At 37.8% G+C, this 18,624-nt stretch overlaps 1 protein-coding gene across 4 annotated transcripts in view; it reads left to right on the top strand.

The window, feature by feature from the left end:
- CD86 (CD86 molecule) overlaps positions 1 to 12,320 on the top strand; it is a 68,358-nt gene extending 56,038 nt beyond the window's left edge. For 3 of the 4 annotated variants that reach the window (XM_030329329.2, XM_030329327.1, XM_030329331.1), the window contains 2 exons: positions 8,630 to 8,675; positions 10,612 to 12,320. In XM_030329329.2, the coding sequence (XP_030185189.1) occupies positions 8,630 to 8,675; positions 10,612 to 10,705 (140 nt within the window). In that variant the 3' untranslated portion in view covers positions 10,706 to 12,320. The remainder of the gene's footprint in view (positions 1 to 8,629; positions 8,676 to 10,611) is intronic. The other variant, XM_030329330.1, reaches the window with a different exon arrangement.
- The last annotated feature ends 6,304 nt before the right edge of the window (positions 12,321 to 18,624 follow it).

The raw sequence follows: 18,624 nt of genomic DNA, 5'->3' as shown, positions 1-18,624 counted from the left end.
TAAAATATAATATAAAATAATATTATAAAAATAATATTAACTTTTATTGATTACCAAGTATTACATACCCATTACCAATTATACTGAAAGTAAAAATCATCTATAGTTCCACAAGAAAGAAATAGTTATGTAGACAACATTTTGGTGTATATATTCCAGATTTTTCTGGAATCTATGTTATTTTCCATAATTGGAATAATATTATAGGACTGTTTTTCACAGTTTGGATAATACCACATGTACTGTTTTCTAACTTATTTGTACTAAATGTAGCAAGAAAATTTTTAATGTCAGTATCATTCTATAGCATCATTTATTTTTTTTCTACAGCATCATGTTAAATGGCTGTGAGATATTCCATTTTGTGGATATACCTTAATTTATTTAACTAACTCCATATTGGTAGACACCTAGGATGTTCCCATAGTTTTGCTATTATAAATAGCACTGCATTGAGCAGCCTCCTCATTGACTTTTATAAAAGTGGCCCTGTGCTTAATGGGGGACAAAGTTGCACCTGGCTTTATAATAATCTTATGCTTCTTTGTGGTTTGGGCTGGTTTGGGCAAAGTTGTAGAGTAAGGTTGGACTTTATATCAGTAATGCCTGTAGTAGAAGTTTGGTTGGTGGTAATAATTAGGTAACCTTCTTACTCACTTTGGTAAAAAGCATCAGATGAGTAAATGCTTCAGATCAGCATCTTATTTAAGATTTCAGTATACTGATTTTTTTTTTAATGTTCACAAATGATTTTATTTATTTATAATTTTTAATTTAAATTTTAGTTAACATACAGTGCAATATTGGTTTCAGGAGTAGAGTTCAGTTAGTCATCACTTAAATACAACACCCAGTGCTCATCATAAGTGCCCTCCTTAGTACCCATCACCCATCTAGCCCATCTCCCACCCACCTCCCCCCGTCAATTCACAGTTTGTTTTCTATCATTAAGAGCATCTTGTGGTTTGTTTTCCTCTCTCTCTTTACTCCCTTCCTTCCCATATGTTCATCTGTTTTGTTTCTTAAATTCTACAAATGAGTGAAATTACATGATATTTGGTATTTGTCTTGCTCTGAGTGACTTATTTTGCTTAGCATAATATATTCTATGTCCATCTACATCATTGCAAATGGCAAGATTTCATTCTTGAATGGCTGAGTAATATTTCATTGTATATACATATCACATTTTCTTTATCCATTCATTAGTCAATGGACATTTGGGCTCTCTCCATAGTTTGGCTATTGTAGATAATGCTATTGTAAACATTGGAGTGCATGTACCCCTTCAAATCTGTATTTTTGTATCCTTTGGGTAAATACCTAATAGTGCAATTGTTGGATCATAGTTTAGTTTTATTTTTAGTTTCTTGATGAAACTCCATACTGTTCTCCAGAGTGGCTGTACCAGTTTGCATTCCCACCAGCAGTGCAAGAGGATTCCCTAGTCTCTGCACCCTTGCCAACACCTGTTCTTTCTTGTGTTGTTAATTTTAGCCATTCTGACATTCAGAAGAGCATGGGACTCTTAAGATTGTGAGTTTGAGGCCCACGTTGGGTATAGAGATTACTTAAATAAATAAATAAATAAATAAACTTAAATAAATAAATAAATAAATAAAATTTTGGGTCACCTGGCTGGCTCAGTCAGTGTACTGATTATAAGATCCACTAGAAAATAGATGGATAACATTAGCAGTCATTCATTGCATTCTATAATGTGTATTTTTTTAAGTTTATTTATTTATTTTGAGAGAGAACAAGAGGGAGAGCATGAGCTGGGGAATGGCAGAGAGAGAGAGGGAGAGAGAATCCCAAGCAGGCTCTGCACTGTCAGCAGGGAGCCTGATGCAGGGCTCAATCCCACAAACTGTGACATCATGACCTGAGTGGTAACCAAGAGTCTGACACTCAACTGACTGAGCCACCCGGACAACCCATCATCCTGCTATATTAAAACAAAACAACACAGGAAATTGGGGACTGATTATCCAATTTCAATAAATGAATACTAAGCCTATGGTAGAGTCATTCAAACCACCAAAGTATGTAGTGTGCTGATATAATAATAGATTTCTATGATGTGAAAGTGTAAAATTCAGAACACAGGGTCAGATGTAGAGATATATCGTGGTTATCAAAGCTTTGACTTCTCAAGGTGACAATTTTGAGCTTTTTCTTTCAATCTCATTGCAATTTAGAATTAGCTAAATGTGCAGAAGCAGGCTTCAGCTTGAAAATAAGCTGTTTCCTAAATTTTCTTTTACTTTGGAATGATTAGCTCACAAATGAAACAAAGAAGAAATGGAGAAAAGGAGAGTAAGAATGTTTCTTCCCCCAAGAGGAAATCAGAAAAATTCAGGAGAATAGACTATAGAGTTAAAGAGGATGTGTGTGTATACATGAAAGAAGTTGAAAGGGGGTTCAAGAAGCTTTGTATTTCAAATGACAAGATTTCCTTCTTTTTGATGGCTGAGTAATATTTCACCACATCTTCTTTATCCATTCATTGTATATACACATCACATCTTCTTTATCCATTCATTAGTCAATGGACATTTGGGCTCTCTCCATAGCTTGGCTATTGTTGACAATGAGGCTAATGGAGGGAGATGAGTGGGGGATGAGCTAGATGGGTGATGGGTATAAGGAGGGTACTTGTTATGATGAGCACTGGGTTTGTATGTAAGTGATGAATCATTGAATTCTACTCCTAAGACCAGTTTTACACTGTATGTTAACTAACTAGAATTTAAATAAAAATATGAAAAGAAAAAAAGAAGCTGTGTGTATGCATATGAAATAGTCAAACTGAGCTATGAATGATAAAAGGCAGAAAATAACAAGAGAACATAGCACATATATGACCTCTTCCTCCCAAGAATGTGATAAAGAATATTTCTAGGGAAAGTTTGATCAGACAATCACCTGTGCTAGTGAGTTTGGTCAAAGAGAAGATCTTGATATCACTGGAGGAGGACATGTTCCAAGTAACCATGCTATGTAGATGTGTTTGTAAATTTGGGTTCTGTAGTTCAGCAATGTCTGCACGTTGCCTTGTGGATACCTCTGGCACTGCCTATATGATAGACTAAACAATGTCCCCAAAAAGATGTCCACGTACTATTCACAGAACCTATTGTGTTATCTCACATGGCAAAAGGGACTTTGCATATGTAACTAAGGTAATGACTTTAAGATGGTGAGATAATCCTGAATTACCCAGGTGGGCCCAATTTAATCACATGAGTCAGAGTATCTTTCCCAGACTGGGTTAGAGGGATGAGATGTAAGAAGGAGAAATCCAAAGGTTGAGACAGACTTAACCCATCATTGCTAGCTTTGAAGATGGAGAAGGGGCCGTGACGCAAGGAATGTGGGTGGCCTCTAGAATCTGCAACTGGCCCTCAGCTGAAAGCCAGCAAGGAAATGGAGATCTCAGTCATAAAACCACAAGGAACTAAATTCTGCTGACAAATAGACATGGAAGCAGTCATGATCCATCCACAGAGACAGAAACTTACTGATAACCAGTAGGAATTTCTCCAAAAATGGAGCTTCCTCCTAATCCAATATTAATCTGTTTCTCAGAGGAGACAGCCCTCTAGCTAAATAATTTGGCATCAGAAGTCTTTTCCAGTGTTTGTTCGGTAATTATACTTTTTCTATGCCCCAACCGTCCAGATTTACTCTGTTCAGGCTGTTAAATGAATAAAAGGGAAATGCCACAGTTCTTCTAGCTGGTTTCTAATCTCTCTTCTCTTTTTTGATTTGTCAAACAAAGCAGATTAGGCATGAGAAATTGTAACCTTGAATTACTGTCTTTTCCCAATCAGAAGTTACCCTATCAGCTTACCCATTGGGGAGAGAGACTAAAAATAGCTCCTCCTGAAGTTTTACTTCCTCATTTGGGTCTTGTGTGACTGAAATCTGTATGTAATAGAGCCCTAGCAACCAACAGTTTTTACAGTTTGCCTCCCTCCACCAAACCTGGAAGAGTCTCAGCTCTTTCAGGAATGACTTCTTAAAGGGCAAGTGTCTTTTCTGAAATAAATAATTTTAACCACTGTTTAGACAGAAACCTTCACAGGACTTAAAAACTGAAAGTTGGTGATATCATCACATCTGGCCTTCAGAATGCTAAATTTGTAATCAAATACACAAGATTAGAATCTGCTTTTTTGTTGTCCGCTTTCATTTTAAAATAGAAGATTTTTTTTTTTTAATGGTGATGGTTTTGTCATGGGTATGAAAGGACAATATAAATATTCTATGTTGGTCCACAGACATCTGAAAAACTGTATTCAGCTATAAGCATTATTTTTAAAAAAGGAACCTTGACAAAAACAAAACCTAGCCAGATATATAAAGTGTCTAGAAGTTCAGTCAAATAAGAAATAGTTAAGTAACTGAGGATGCTTAGCCAGAAAGGAAGCTTTGGGAATGGGAAAGTTGTTCCCTTCAAATATCTGAAGAACTGCCATAGAGTACAAATATCATACTTAACTGTGGCTTCAAAGGGCATCTCAGTGCATGATTATAAGAAGAAGTAAGGAGGGGTTAAGCGGCCGACTTCGGCTCAGGTCATGATCTCACGGTCCGTGAGTTCGAGCCCGGCGTCGGGCTCTGTGCCGACAGCTCAGAGCCTGGAGCCTGTTTCAGATTCTGTGTCTCCCTATCTCTGACCCTCCCCCGTTCATGCTCTGTCTCTCTCTGTCTCAAAAATAAATAAACGTTAAAAAAAAAGATTAAAAAAAAAAAGAAGGAAATAGATTGAGTTGTAAAAATTAAAAATTTTTTAAATTTATTAAATTTTTAAAATTATATAGAAGATATAAACTTCTTCCTCCCATGTAGGATGAGCTGCTACAGGAATTTCCCTCATACTGTAAACAACTAGAAATCAGACAAAATATGAAACAACTGTTTTCAGACTTTGGACAACAAGCTGTAGAAAATTGTAATCCCTGAAAGAAGGGAAAAGATGAGATGAGCTGTATGATTGCCCCCAAACTACTAAAGTCAGTTTCCAGACTGCTCTGATAAGGAAAAAAAACTACACATATGCCTTGGGAACATAAATGGCCAAATGCTTTACAAAATTACCAACTAAAGTCTAGCAATATATTAAAAGTATGATACATCATGATCAAGTGGGGTTTATTCCAGGAATATAAGATAGGCTCAATATAAAAAAATCAAGCAATAAAATTCACCATATTGGCAAACCAAAAAGAAAAGCCATGTAATCATGTCAGTGGATACAGATAAAGCATTTGGCAAAATTAATACTCATTCATAATTTTCAAAAAGAAAGAAAAACTCTCATAAAAGTAGGAATATAGAGGAACTTCCTCAGCCTGACAAAGGACATATACCAAAACCTTCAGTTAACATCATATTTAATGATAAAAGACTGTTTTCTCCATAAGATCAGGAATGAGGAAAAGATACCACATTTAAATGTATTATATTTATTCAAAATTTTCCTGGAGGTCCTAGCCAGTGCAAAATCTAGAAAAAGAAAGAAAAGGCACACGTGTTGGAAAGGAAGAAGAAAAACTGTCTTTTTTTCAAAAATAGCATGATCATGTTTATAGAAAAGCCCAAGGCATCCATAAAAAGCTATTAGAACTAATTGTGTGTAGCTAAGTCTCAAGATACGAAGTCAATACACAAAATCAAAATCAGTTGTATTTCTACATACTAACAACAAACAAGTTGGACACTGAAAAAAATTTTAAATACCATTTAAATACAAATGCTACTGTAGCATCAAATAATATTAAAAGGTTAGGAGTAAATTTTTAAAAATAAGTACAAGACCTGTACACCAAAAACTGAAAAATATTACTACTGACTAAATTAAAGTAGGCCTAAATAATTGGAGAAATATGCCATGTTCATGGATCAGAAGAGTAGATATTAGGATATCAGTTTGGCCCAAAGTGATCTGTGGATTCAATGAGATACCAATCAAAATACTGGCAGGCTGTTTAGTGGAAATTAAAAAGCTAATTTTAAAGTTATGTGGAAGTGTGAAAGACATACAATTGCCAAACAATTCTAAAAAACAAGATAAAAATGGACGACTTATACTACCTTATTTCAAGATTTACTATATAGCTATAGTAATCAAGACAGCGTGGTATTAGTGAAAGCACAGACATACCAACCAACGAAACAAGAGGGATAATCAAAAGGTAAACTCATATGGTCAACTGATTTGGACAAAGGAACTAAGGTAATTCCATGCAGAAAAGGATAGTCTTTTCAACAATGGTTTTGGGACAATTAGATACCCACATGGAAAAATATGAACCTTGACACACACAACATAACTTGCAATGGATCATAGACCTAAAAGTAAGAGCTAAAATTAAGAGATTTCTAAAAATCAGAGAAAATCTTTTTGATCTTAGGTTAGGCAAATCTTAGATAGGATACAGTAAGCACAAAGTAAAAATTGGGGGCGCCTGGGTGGATCTGTCAGTTAAGCGTCTGACTTCGGCTCAGGTCATGATCTCATGATTTGTGAGTTTGAGTCCCACGTCGGGCTCTGTCCTGACAGCTCAGAGCCTGGAGCCTGCTTTGGATTCTGTGTGTGTGTCTCTCTCTCTCTCTCTTCCCCTCCCCCACTTGTGCTCTGTCTCTCAAAAATAAATAAATAAATATTTTTAAAAAAACAAAAAAAAGGTAGAAATTGATAAACTGGACTTCATCAAAATTAAAAAACTTTTTCCCGGGGCGCCTGGGTGGCGCAGTTGGTTAAGCGTCCGACTTCAGCCAGGTCACGATCTCGCGGTCCGTGAGTTTGAGACCCGCGTCGGGCTCTGGGCTGATGGCTCAGAGCCTGGAGCCTGTTTCCGATTCTGTGTCTCCCTCTCTCTCTGCCCCTCCCCCGTTCATGCTCTGTCTCTCTCTGTCCCAAAAATAAAAAAAATTAAAAAAAAAAAAACTTTGAAAAAAAAAAAAAAAATTTTTCCCTTTGACTTTGTTAAAAAAATTAAAAGTCAAGCCACAGACTGGGAGAAAAATGTTTCCAAATACATATCTGGAAAAAACTTATATACTATATATCCAGAATATATAATTATAAATTACTACCTAGTAAAGAAGACAATCCATTTAACAAAAGGCTAGGAGCAAAAGACTTGAACACATACTTTATAGAAGAAAATATACAAATGGACAATGAGCACAGTCAGACAGTCACAACATCATTAGTCATTAAGGAAATACAAATTAAAGCTATAATGAGATACCACTACACACTCACTAACATGGCTAAAATTAAAGGTACTGGTAAATATCAAGGGCTGGAGAGGATGTAAAGCAATTGAAACTCTCATGCACTGCTACACAACCCAGAAATCTTAGATATTTACCCGTGAGAAATAAAAACATATCTCTACACAAAGATACATACACAAATGTCCATAGCAGCTGAAATACTGAAAGTCTGGTATCCTAAATTTCCATCAGTTGGTAAATGGATAAACAAATGGTGGTATATTCATACAGTGAAATACTGCTGAGCTATAGAAAGGAACAGACTACTAGTAACATGCAACATGTATAAATTCAAAAGAAGTATGCTAGGAGAAAGAGACCAGGCACAAAAAGACCACACGACCACACACTTATCCTTTGGAATTATGAAATTTTTAAAAAGCAAAACTATTGTGACATTAGCCAGATCAGTGGTTATCAGAGGATGGGATAGGGGAAAATATTGACTGAAAAGGGGCAGGAGGGAACTACTGGGGCTTATATAAATGTTCTATATCTTGGTTATGGTAGTAGTTACTTGACTGCATACATTTGCTAAACTCATAAAAATCTATACAGACAATCACTGGATTTTGTTGTATATTAATTATCCCTCAATAAAGCTGATTATCTTTACACACACACACACACACACACACACACACACACCAGAACTGCCAATGCTAGGAAGTGTTAAAACCCATCAAGGGTATTGTTTTACTCCCTAAAGTTCTCTATGGACATCCAGGTTAACAATCCCTGTTGCAAGATTCTGAGTGAGACAAAAGCACTATCACAACAGTCAGCCTAAAGGAATTCATACTCCAAGTTGCATCAGTGGTAAGGCCATATCAGTAGCAACTCTGGCTTTGGGAGATCTAGCCAGCTAGAGATTTCCCATTTAGGCCCATCCATGCCACATTGTATAATATTGGGTAGTGCCAGCTGACTCAACCATTTAGGCATCAACATATTCAGGATTTCCTTTTATTCCTTCTTCTAAACCTTTACTTTCAGAAAAGGATTGAAAACTTTTCCAATCACTAAATGACTGCTAAAACTAAATGTGTTACCCCTCCCAGTAGTATTTTTATTTTAGTAAAGGGTAGAGCTATATGTGAAAAGTCTATTTCCAATATTAGAACTTAAGACACAGTGAATAAAGGAAAGCATTTGCTTTTTGGATGCAAAAAAACGCCTTCTCAGTCCCCCTGAAATTACATCAAGTAACCATCTTTTCCACGTGTATAGGCACATGATTTCTCTTTGAGTCCTAGGACTGGATTCTCTTCAAACTTTCCCTCGTTTAGTGTCTATAAGGCAATACATTTTCTAAAGTTGTTTTGGTCTCTTTCAGAAACCATCAAAGGGGAGAGAAAAGAGAGCAAACAGACCAACGAAAGGTGAGTCTTGACCTTACAACATTGCTGAAAGAGGTACCATCTCCAGAGAATTTATAACTTGACCATCAGTTGAATCTGAGGCATGCTGAGCCCTTAGCAAACATGAACGAATGAAGAAAGAAAGGAAAATGAGACTAGTCAGGATCTGGAAGGAAATGTTCTAGCTATAAATGGATGGCAGGATGTCCAGTACACAATGCTCAAGGGACATGGCAAGCTCAGTCATGGTAAAGTAAAAAATTAACACCAAAGGTGGTCTGTGTGGTGTGTGTGTGCTGTATACGATTCACATGGTAACCTTGGTACCTATCACGATGCCTGGACTAGTGGGAATCCTACATGTATGGAATGAATAAATAAGTGAGGAGAGATAACATGTTCCCTGTAACTTCAGTGTCTTTGCATCTGCTGTGCCGTCTACTTGGAATGTTCTTCTGCCACTTCTTTACTCATTCTTCACATCTTGGTTCGAGCTGCACTTCTAAAACACCCATTCTTAAGCTAGATTATGCTAACCTGTTATAGAATCATATGGATCCCTATGCTTTATCTTCATAACACCAGGCAATACTTACATTTTTGTGCAGTTACATTATTAACCTCTGTGAAGTACACACTTATGGAGGGTACAGACCATAACAGTTAAGCTTATCATTGTGCTGCTAGCACCCAGCTCAGTGCCTGGCATATAGTAGGTGCTCAATAATTTTTTTCTATTACGAAACTATAGTAGCAGATATTTTTTAATCCATAGAAAGTAGCCTTTTTATAATACTAACAATTTTCTATAGATATAATTTTCATGGCATCTACCGATTTACAGATAATGGGATGTATTCATAACATTTACATGGTAGTGATTTGGTAAATATATAACATGTTGAAAAAGAGTTTCATGGAAAAGTAAATGCTATTCATCAGGGCTTAGTTTCTCTTACATTTGCTTTCAGCTGAGCAGTATTATAAGTTGTTTGATTTTTATTTTTTCATTTATTTGCTTTCTTTCTAGATTTTTTACGTAATCAAATCTAAATAAGCAATCCTATATATGACACAGGGGAAATGTGTATATCCTTTTCCTTATATTATCTTTTGTCCATATACTAGGGGCTAAAGTAGACAAAATATGATGAAGTCCTTTTTTATTAAGAGTTCAAGTTTTCAGTTGTTTTTAAATTCAATTTATTCAAACTAAAAACAAAAACAGTCCATCCATGTTGTCACAAATGGCAAAATACTCATTCATTTTTATGGCTGAATCATATCCCATTGTATGTACATTACCACAATTTCTTTATCCATTCATCTATCAGTGGACACTTAGGTTTCCATATCTTGGCTATTGTAGCAAGTATTTGTTGACAGAATGAATGTATGCATGAAGAATGCATAAGGATTCCTGGTGATCAGTTCTTTCACAACATGATAAAATCAGATTATTTATACTCCATCCTCCCTGAGAAACAGGGCTCTCAAGAATATCAAGGCTCTGGCCACACAGTCATAGGGTCAAAGCAATCCTAAGTCAAACACCTGGTCACAAAGATACAGTCATAACCCCAGGATGCACAGCCCCCAGAGTGCTCAGCATTGACCTAATGCATAAGCTGCTGTGAATCTAGGAATCCTGGATGATGAGCCCAGGTGCTAAGATGTTGCCTGTCCTCACAGACCCAGTTCAGAAATAGCCAGAAGAGCCTACAGAGAGAAGGCAGCAAGGAATCAACACATGGCAGGGGCAGGCCCAGATTAAAATAAAGGATAGTTAATTGAAGGAAGCATGAACAGCACATCCCCTTCTCTCTCTTCAATAGTTTGTTTCTCCTTATTGCTATTGCAGTGGCCCCCTATGTTTCACCCTGTCACTGAAATCTAGAAAAATAAAGTGGCTGTATTGTGAAATCTCACCCAGTTTTTTTTCTTTCTGTTTTTCCAGAGTACCATACCACGTACCTGAGAGATCTGATGAAGCCCAGTGTGTTAACATTTTGAAGACAGCCTCAGGCGACAAAAGTACTACACATTTTTAATTAAAGAATAAAGTCCATATAACTGTCCATTGTTTATATGCCTTTCCCTTCAAGTTTTGGGCTTACCTTTTTTTGTCTATTAATATTATTATTACCATTAATAATAGTGGAGGTTCCAGGACTCCATCTGAGAAAGCCACCCTGTAATGCCAGCTCTGCTCCCTACCTCAGGAGCAGACCTTAACTGCTTCTTTTCATTTCAGAGCAAATTTGTGCGCCAAGCTCACCTGACTGGCTCCTGGCTCAGGAATAATGTTTAAGACTAACACCTCCTGTTTCACATTCAGCCTTCTTTTCTTAATTTTATAAATTGCGTTTTATGTAGAACTCCCAATTACTGGAATAATGGCTTTTATCTATGATAATTCTAAGGTAGTGCCTCATTCTATCTTGTATATTTGTGACTGAATAACTACCTCTTCAGTCTTGTGGGAGTTATATATTTTATGGCTTTTATAGTATTGCTATTAATATCTTGAAACATGAAGAGATGTGTACTATAATAATGTAATTACTATGACCTGAGAAAATCACTGCTGAGGAGCTCTTGTCCCTCTGTGAAGATCAGTAGGAAAATGGTGGCTTGGCGTGCTGACAATGATGAGCAGACCAACTCAAAATTTGGAAAATTAAGAACAATGAAGATGGAATCAGCTCTGGATCCTGGATCCACTTCTATCTGGGCCCTTGCTAACCTGAGAAGGATCCGCCTGCGGAACAAGCTATAGATAAGCCTTAGCAGAGAACACTGGGTCAAGCACTGCGCATTGTGAACCTACTTCTCTTCTTGAAAGAAATGACTGAGATGATGATCCAGGGCAACTATGCAAGAGCCAACTGAGAGATCACAACACTCAAAAGAGAAAAAAAATGAAAGATCTTGACAACAGAGATGCACATGAATGTCCCGTCTGTCCAGTCCTCTGACAAACCTTGGGATTAGCAACAGGTAGACAGTCTGTCCAAAAGGACTTAAGACAGACAGCAGCTTCCATGGTGGTTGGTGAGAAGTTTGGATAATAATCAAGTTATTGTGATGTTTCATCTGGCTGCAGGCAGAGCAGGGGAGGAAGACCTATCATCTTGATAATGGGATAAATGGAAGGAAGCTTAGGACTCTTTCAACTTACTTCTGAGACACAAAGAGCTAGAGTGGAATCAGGAGGACCAAGATGTAAATCATCTAAAGGCCAACTTAGCTGGCAGGTGCCCTAGGGAGAGATCAGCTGGCCAAGAGCAGGGCTGGCAAATTTATATCTGAGGACTGTCTATATGTCATTATAAATGATGGGGAAACTGGGTACACGAGAGGACTATACTAGCCCAGTAGAGATGAGTCAGATGACCCTGGCTCTAAAGCAGCATCACTAAGGGACGAGGCAGCCTCAGTCCAAACCAAGAGAGAACTTTGGGGGGCCCAACCCACAGAAATATTTCTTCTTATTCTACATAAAGGAATCTAGAAGGTTGTAGACAGCTGTACTAGCCATGCTTGTCCTTGTAATATTACCATTTGTGTGTTCTTCCCTGCATTTGCTTCATTAGGCCATAAGCATCTTGTTGGTTTCTAACATGTTTCATATAGTGAGTTCTTAATAAATTTTTCTTAAATTGATTTAAAAGTCTCCATTTTCTGCTTCTACTTCAGTGGTACTACTCAACCCTTGTAGTCTGATATTACTTCCTCTGTCTTCCTAATGTACTTTCTCCCTCTTAATGTCTCTATGGAAGCCTCATTCTCCAGTCAGCTAATGGCCTCTGACTCATCCCACACCCTCCTCTTCCCCTTTCCCTAACCATTGTATAAGAAAAGGGGGCTTATATGATTCTATATGTTTATCTCAGTCATGAGACATAAAAAAATCAAGTAAGGGAGGTTCTTTCTGAGGACAACTGGGAAGTTTGGAGTTAGGGAAGGGATACTTGGTTTTCAGTTTGTAACTTTTATATTCTGTAATTTTAAATTATGTGCTCATATATACATTAAACAAAATCTTAATGTAAAATATTCCTTAAAATACCCTGATTATAAAATAAATGCATATAACTGTATTGTATATTTGTAAAGTTGCTAAGAAAGTAAATCGTAAAAGTTCTCACTGCAAGAAAAAAAGTTTGTAACTATATGTAGTGATGGATGTTAACAAAACTTATTGTGGCAATCATTCCACAATCTATACATATATCAAACCATTATGTTGTACATCTAAAATTGGTACAATGTTATATGTCTATTATATCTCAACTAAAAATGAATAAATGCATACACACACACATATATGTATGTTCACTTAGCATATAGCATGCACTTAGTATATATTGCTACATGTGAGACGACCCAAGGAAATTCTGGGAAAAAAACCCTCTAGGTTCTGCGAGGGCAGCAATGTGTCTAATTTCTTTACCAATGAATCCTAGGCACCTAAGAGTACCTCAAAACTATTTGTCAAAGATTGAATGAAACATTAATGTGCCTCTGGTGAAAACATCCTTCCTCTGTATATTAAATTCTCCAGATTTTCTGTGTTCCAAGTCTGGGGGAAGAAAAGCCAAGAACAGTTAAAAGATGTCATTAAGTATAACACTACTAGTTAACATTACTGGTATTTACCTTGTACCAGGCACTCTTCTAAACTTTTAAACTCATTATCTCATTTATTCCTCACAATGGCCCTGTGAGGTATCGGGATATAATGACCATTCTGTTGATGAAGAAACTTAGACATAGAGTGGTCAAAGTAATTAACCCAAGGTCACTAACTTAGTAAGTGACAGAGCTGGGGGAAGTTTTGCAAAGCATCAGCCCCTCTGCCCCTTCGCTTCTCAGCCATAGAAGAAATACCATTTTGGTTGGTTGAGTGCCTACAGCACATTTTGCACTACACTCCCTCAACCCTCTGAGGTGGTGCCTCCCAAGGATGCATCACTGAGATTTCCAGAAGCCACTCCATCATCTCACAAGACCAGAAGCTGTGGATGATAAGACACATGATATGACAAGCAAAAATGAGTTTTGGGTCAGAAGGAAAGCGAACTACAACTTCTGCCTCCAACTCCTCCACCTCTACCCCTGCCACTTATTCTTTTGTAATCCACCCTCCTCGGTGTTCTCACGGTGTTCTCAGATTTGTTAACCTGGGCTAGAAAGCAAAGAGTCATCTCTGACCACTGCCCTCCAGCCTCTCCCTCAGTACCTACTGCCACCCCACCTTCCTGCCACATTTGGTTATCACAAGACCAGGCAAGTATTCTTATGACTTCAGCACCCACCCCTTCTTTTCTCATTCAGGCCCTTATTTCCTCAATTCAAGAACATGACAATCTCTACTGATCCCAGTCTGTTGTCTCTCTTACCCTGCATTCTGTCCAAAACATTAAAAGAAACAAGGAGATAAATAGTGAAGAAAAGGTCTCCTCACATTTCTTTTCCCTAGCCACACAGAGACAACTATGATCTCCAGGTTCTTATGTATCTTTCCATAGACACACTATGCCTATTTATAAGTGTGTGTGCACACGTGTGTGTGTGTGTGTACATATACATATGTATATGTAGTATATATATATAAACATACATACATACACACATGTGTGTGTACATATTTTTCCCCTTATTCAGGCAGATTTGGTTTTATTCTTTTTTTTATTTTTTTATTTAAAAAAATTTTTTAATGTTTATTCATTTTTGAGAGTGAGAGAGAGACAGTGTGAGAGGGGGAGGGGCAGAGAGAGAGGGAGACATAGAATCTGAATCAGGCTCCAGGCTCCAAGCTGTCAGCACAGCGCCTGACGCAGGGCTTGAACTCGCAGACCGTGAGATCATGACCTGAGCTGAAGACAGACAACCAACTGACCGAGCCACCCAGGCACCCCAGATTTGGTTTTATTCTACACCTAAGCAAACAGCCTAAACATAAGACCCTTGCTAAGATGATTAAGAGAGACACCTGTCTTCAGTATAATCCTTCATATTAAAAACATATTACTATATTGGCTTTCACTCTCACCCATATGCCAGCATTACTGTGGATCTTATAATAAAAGAGAGATCCCATTGGCTTTTACCACATCTGCCTGTTAACTCCAGAAGAAAAAAATACTTAACAGATATGGAGTCCTGCACTATCTTTAGACACAAATTTTGAGCCTGTTCCAGTTTGAACAAATTATACCCTAGGTCTGATGAACAACAGTCACCCTGAAATGCATCTCCCATTTATTGCATTTCATTTTTTTGTTTCTCTTCTTTAATATTTATTTTGAGAGAGAGAGTGAGAGAGAGAAAGAATGGGGGAAGGGCAGAGAGAGAGGGAGGGAGAGGATCCCAAGCAGGCTCCATGCTGTCAGTGCAGAGCCTGATGCGGGTGTGAAATCATGACCTGAGCCGAAATCAAGAGTCAGGTGCTTAACCAACTGAGCCACCCAGGTGCCCCCATTTTTTATCTTTCTGGATTTACTCCCTCTCTTTGGTGGTACATATCCACCAGTAGCTTTCTGAGAAAGGATATATAGGAAATTAATGATATTTTGTGTATCTAAAATGTCTTTACCCTATCCTCCTCTCCTCTCCCACTTAATTAATCACTTGGCTTGATATGGAATTTTAGATTAGAAGTTATTTTCATTGTCTCTAGTTTTCAGTGTTGTTCTTGAGAAAGCTATAGAAATTCTGACTCCTTATCCTTTTATGTGGAAGCTTTTAAGATCTTCTCTTTGTATCCAGTGTTCTTAAATTTTGTAATAAAATTCCCATTCATCTACTGTGATTTACACTGAGGTGGCCTTTTCTATCTGGAAATGCATGTCCTTCACTCTAGAGACATTTTCCTGAATTATTTCATTGATTATTTTTTTCCCTTCTATTTCACTAATCTCTCATTCTAGGATATGGATTCCAATGTTGGATCTCCTAGACTGATCTTCCCATTTTATCTTTCTCTCTCCTTTTCCATCTTTTTGTCTTTTGTTTGATTTCTTAAAGATTTCCTCAAGTATAACTTTCAACCTTTTTGCTGTATTCTGCTATCATGTTTTAATTTCCAAAAGCTCTTTTCTATTCTCTGAATGTTTCTTTTTGCAAGGAGTCTGTTCTTAATGGTTGCATTATCATCTCTTGACTCTCTGAAAATGTCAGTAATAGGTTATTGTTCAAGTCTTATTTTTCCTCCCTTATCTCTGTGTCCTCCAAGTTGTTTCTTTTTATTTGTTGGTTTTGGTCTATATCATCCATGTTGGAGGATTGCTCAGATGTCTGATGGTGATGTCTGTTCATGATTAAGAGTAAGGAATTAAAGGGGCGCCTGGGTGGCGCAGTCGGTTAAGCGTCCGACTTCAGCCAGGTCACGATCTCGCGGTCCGGGAGTTCGAGCCCCGCGTCAGGCTCTGGGCTGATGGCTCGGAGCCTGGAGCCTGTTTCCAATTCTGTGTCTCCCTCTTTCTCTGCCCCTCCCCCGTTCATGCTCTGTCTCTCTCTGTCCCAAAAATAAATAAACGTTGAAAAAAAAAAATTTTAAGAGTAAGGAATTAAAAATTTGTTTGGAGGATCTAAGTCTATGGGTGGGCTTGTTAACTTACCATTACAGTCAAGGGATCTGGATGGGCATTTATGGGGGAACCATATTTAAATCTTTCCTCTTCAGTTGGTAGTTTTCCTGTATCTTGCTTGGAAGGTGGAAGTCTGGCTGTCAGCACTTTGGGAGTCACGTGAGAGAAAAGAGAAAAGCAATATGTGCACATGTGATAGTGGTGGGGTCTCTGCAGGCTTTATTAAGTATGAATAAATTTACGTAATCTATGTTTTCAGTATGGTAACTCCATCCTCAAATGTGTGAGATATTTCCCAATTCAAACACTTTCTGCTTTACCCTCTCCATAGAACAAGACTCCTGACTTCTGCCAAGATGGGAGAGGGGAGTTGCCCAGTGGTGTGGAGTGGGAAAGGAAAGTGCAGCTCTAACTATCACACAACTTCTACCCAGTCTTCCTTATTTTGACCCTTATCTTTTCCCTCAACCTTCCCCTCAATTGGTTCTTGGTCCTACCAGTTCCTGAGGCTTTTGATGGTTCTGGAGTATAAACTGGATTGTTTCTTGGGTTTCTGCACTGACAGGTTAGACTTGGCTGTCCTGCCTTATTAAGTTAGTTACCACTCAACCATCTACTTTTCAGATTCCAAACTTGTCTCCTTTCCTATTCTTATACTTTTAAATTTGTCCACTTAAGTTAAAAAATATTTTTTCTTTAGTTTTAGTGGAATTTTAGAAGGTAATAAAATTAGATGTATGTATTTAATCTATCATTGTACCTGGAACTCCACTATTCTAGGATTATACCATTGAGTGCCTCCAGTCTAACATCCAAAGTCATCAACAATGTGACTTGAAACTAACCCAACTATACCAACCTTATTTTCCCCTCTTCTTTTATTAGAAACCATGGTACTGCCAGATTTAGCTACTAATAATTTCTGAAATATAGCCTGTATTATCCAGATTGTTTCCATTTACACTATTCTGTATCTCTGGAATATTTCTTCCCATCTCTGTCTTTGTTTACTGGACCCTTTTTTTTTTTTTTAACTTTTTAAAGTTTATTTGTTTATTTTGAGAGAAACAGAGAGAGCATGAGGGGGGAGGGGCAGAGAGGAAGGGAAAGAGAGAATCCCAAGAAGGCTCTGCACTGTCAGAGGCTCCGATGCAGGGCTCGAACCCCACTAACTGTAAATTCATGACCTTAGCCAAAATCAAGAGTCAGACACTTAACTGAGCCACCCAGGCGCCCCTAATGGACTCTTGTTCATCATTAAAACCTGGCTCAAATACCACTATGTCTGTTGGACCACACACCTTACAACTACCCAGGCTGCACAGTAACACCATATCCTTGGATCACAGAATGCCCCTCCCAGCAGTAATTCATTCCTATCTTAAAACTTTCCTTCCTACCAAGCACCATGATTCTGGCCATTGGCCAATATATAGAGGACTTCCAGGTTTCCTAGGGGAAATCCAAGCCACCAAATAGCAAGTGTTATTTTGTTATACACAGCTATAGTCCTAAACATCCTAGTCTGGGTAGTTTCATGTTCTACATGCCAACTTCTACCAACCATCCTAGCTTTGGCTTTTGATCACCCAATTGCCTCTGACCTTGCCATACCACTGAGACCTGACAATCAACTTCTCCTCCCAGGTTAAAATCTTAATTTCCCGCTCTAAGTATGACTTGGATTCACTCCCTAAAAAGGCTGCCTCTGGCCACCCGGGATAATCATCCCTTGAACCATCTCAGCCTTCTGAACCCATTATTTCAAAGCAGTCACACCAGACCAGATCTTCCCAGCCAACAGGAAGCAGGATTACAGAGTCACATGGCCCTACACAGGAGGTAAAAGTGTGTCCCGTACCTACCCCTCAATTTTAGTAAACATCCTCATTAACTTAAGTAAAACCTCTCATTTCATGGAATCATATACTTTTAGAGCTTAAAAGAACTCAAACATTCCTTGGCCCTCATGGGAGGTGGAGATAGATACCACAGGAATTAAGAAGCAGGGTCTGGAGAGATGTGGAAACAGAAAATGAACTCACTCAGAGATGGGTAAGGTGGTGGGAAGGTTAAAGTAGAATAGAAAAGGAAAATTGTCTGTTTACAGCAACATCTCTGAACCGTGCTACCCTTCAAGTTTGCCAACATGTAATAAAACATTTCTAATTTTGTGAGCAGTTATTTTTGTCTGTTCCTTATACATTTCCTAAGAAAATATTTATCTGCAAAGAGTAACTTAACAAGCATTAAGGATAAAAGTCACAGATAATGAATGAAACAGAGAAGAGGAAAGAACCAATAGTTTTCATTCTTATGAAAAAACACATAAGATTTCCCACTTCTCAAATTATTTCCTATTAAGCTACACATTC

Source organism: Lynx canadensis, chromosome C2 (assembly GCF_007474595.2).
Source record: "Lynx canadensis isolate LIC74 chromosome C2, mLynCan4.pri.v2, whole genome shotgun sequence".
In the NCBI taxonomy this organism is placed as follows: domain Eukaryota; kingdom Metazoa; phylum Chordata; class Mammalia; order Carnivora; family Felidae; genus Lynx; species Lynx canadensis.
The sequence above is the reverse complement of the archived record's forward strand: the minus strand, read 5'-3'. Positions and strand labels throughout refer to the sequence as shown.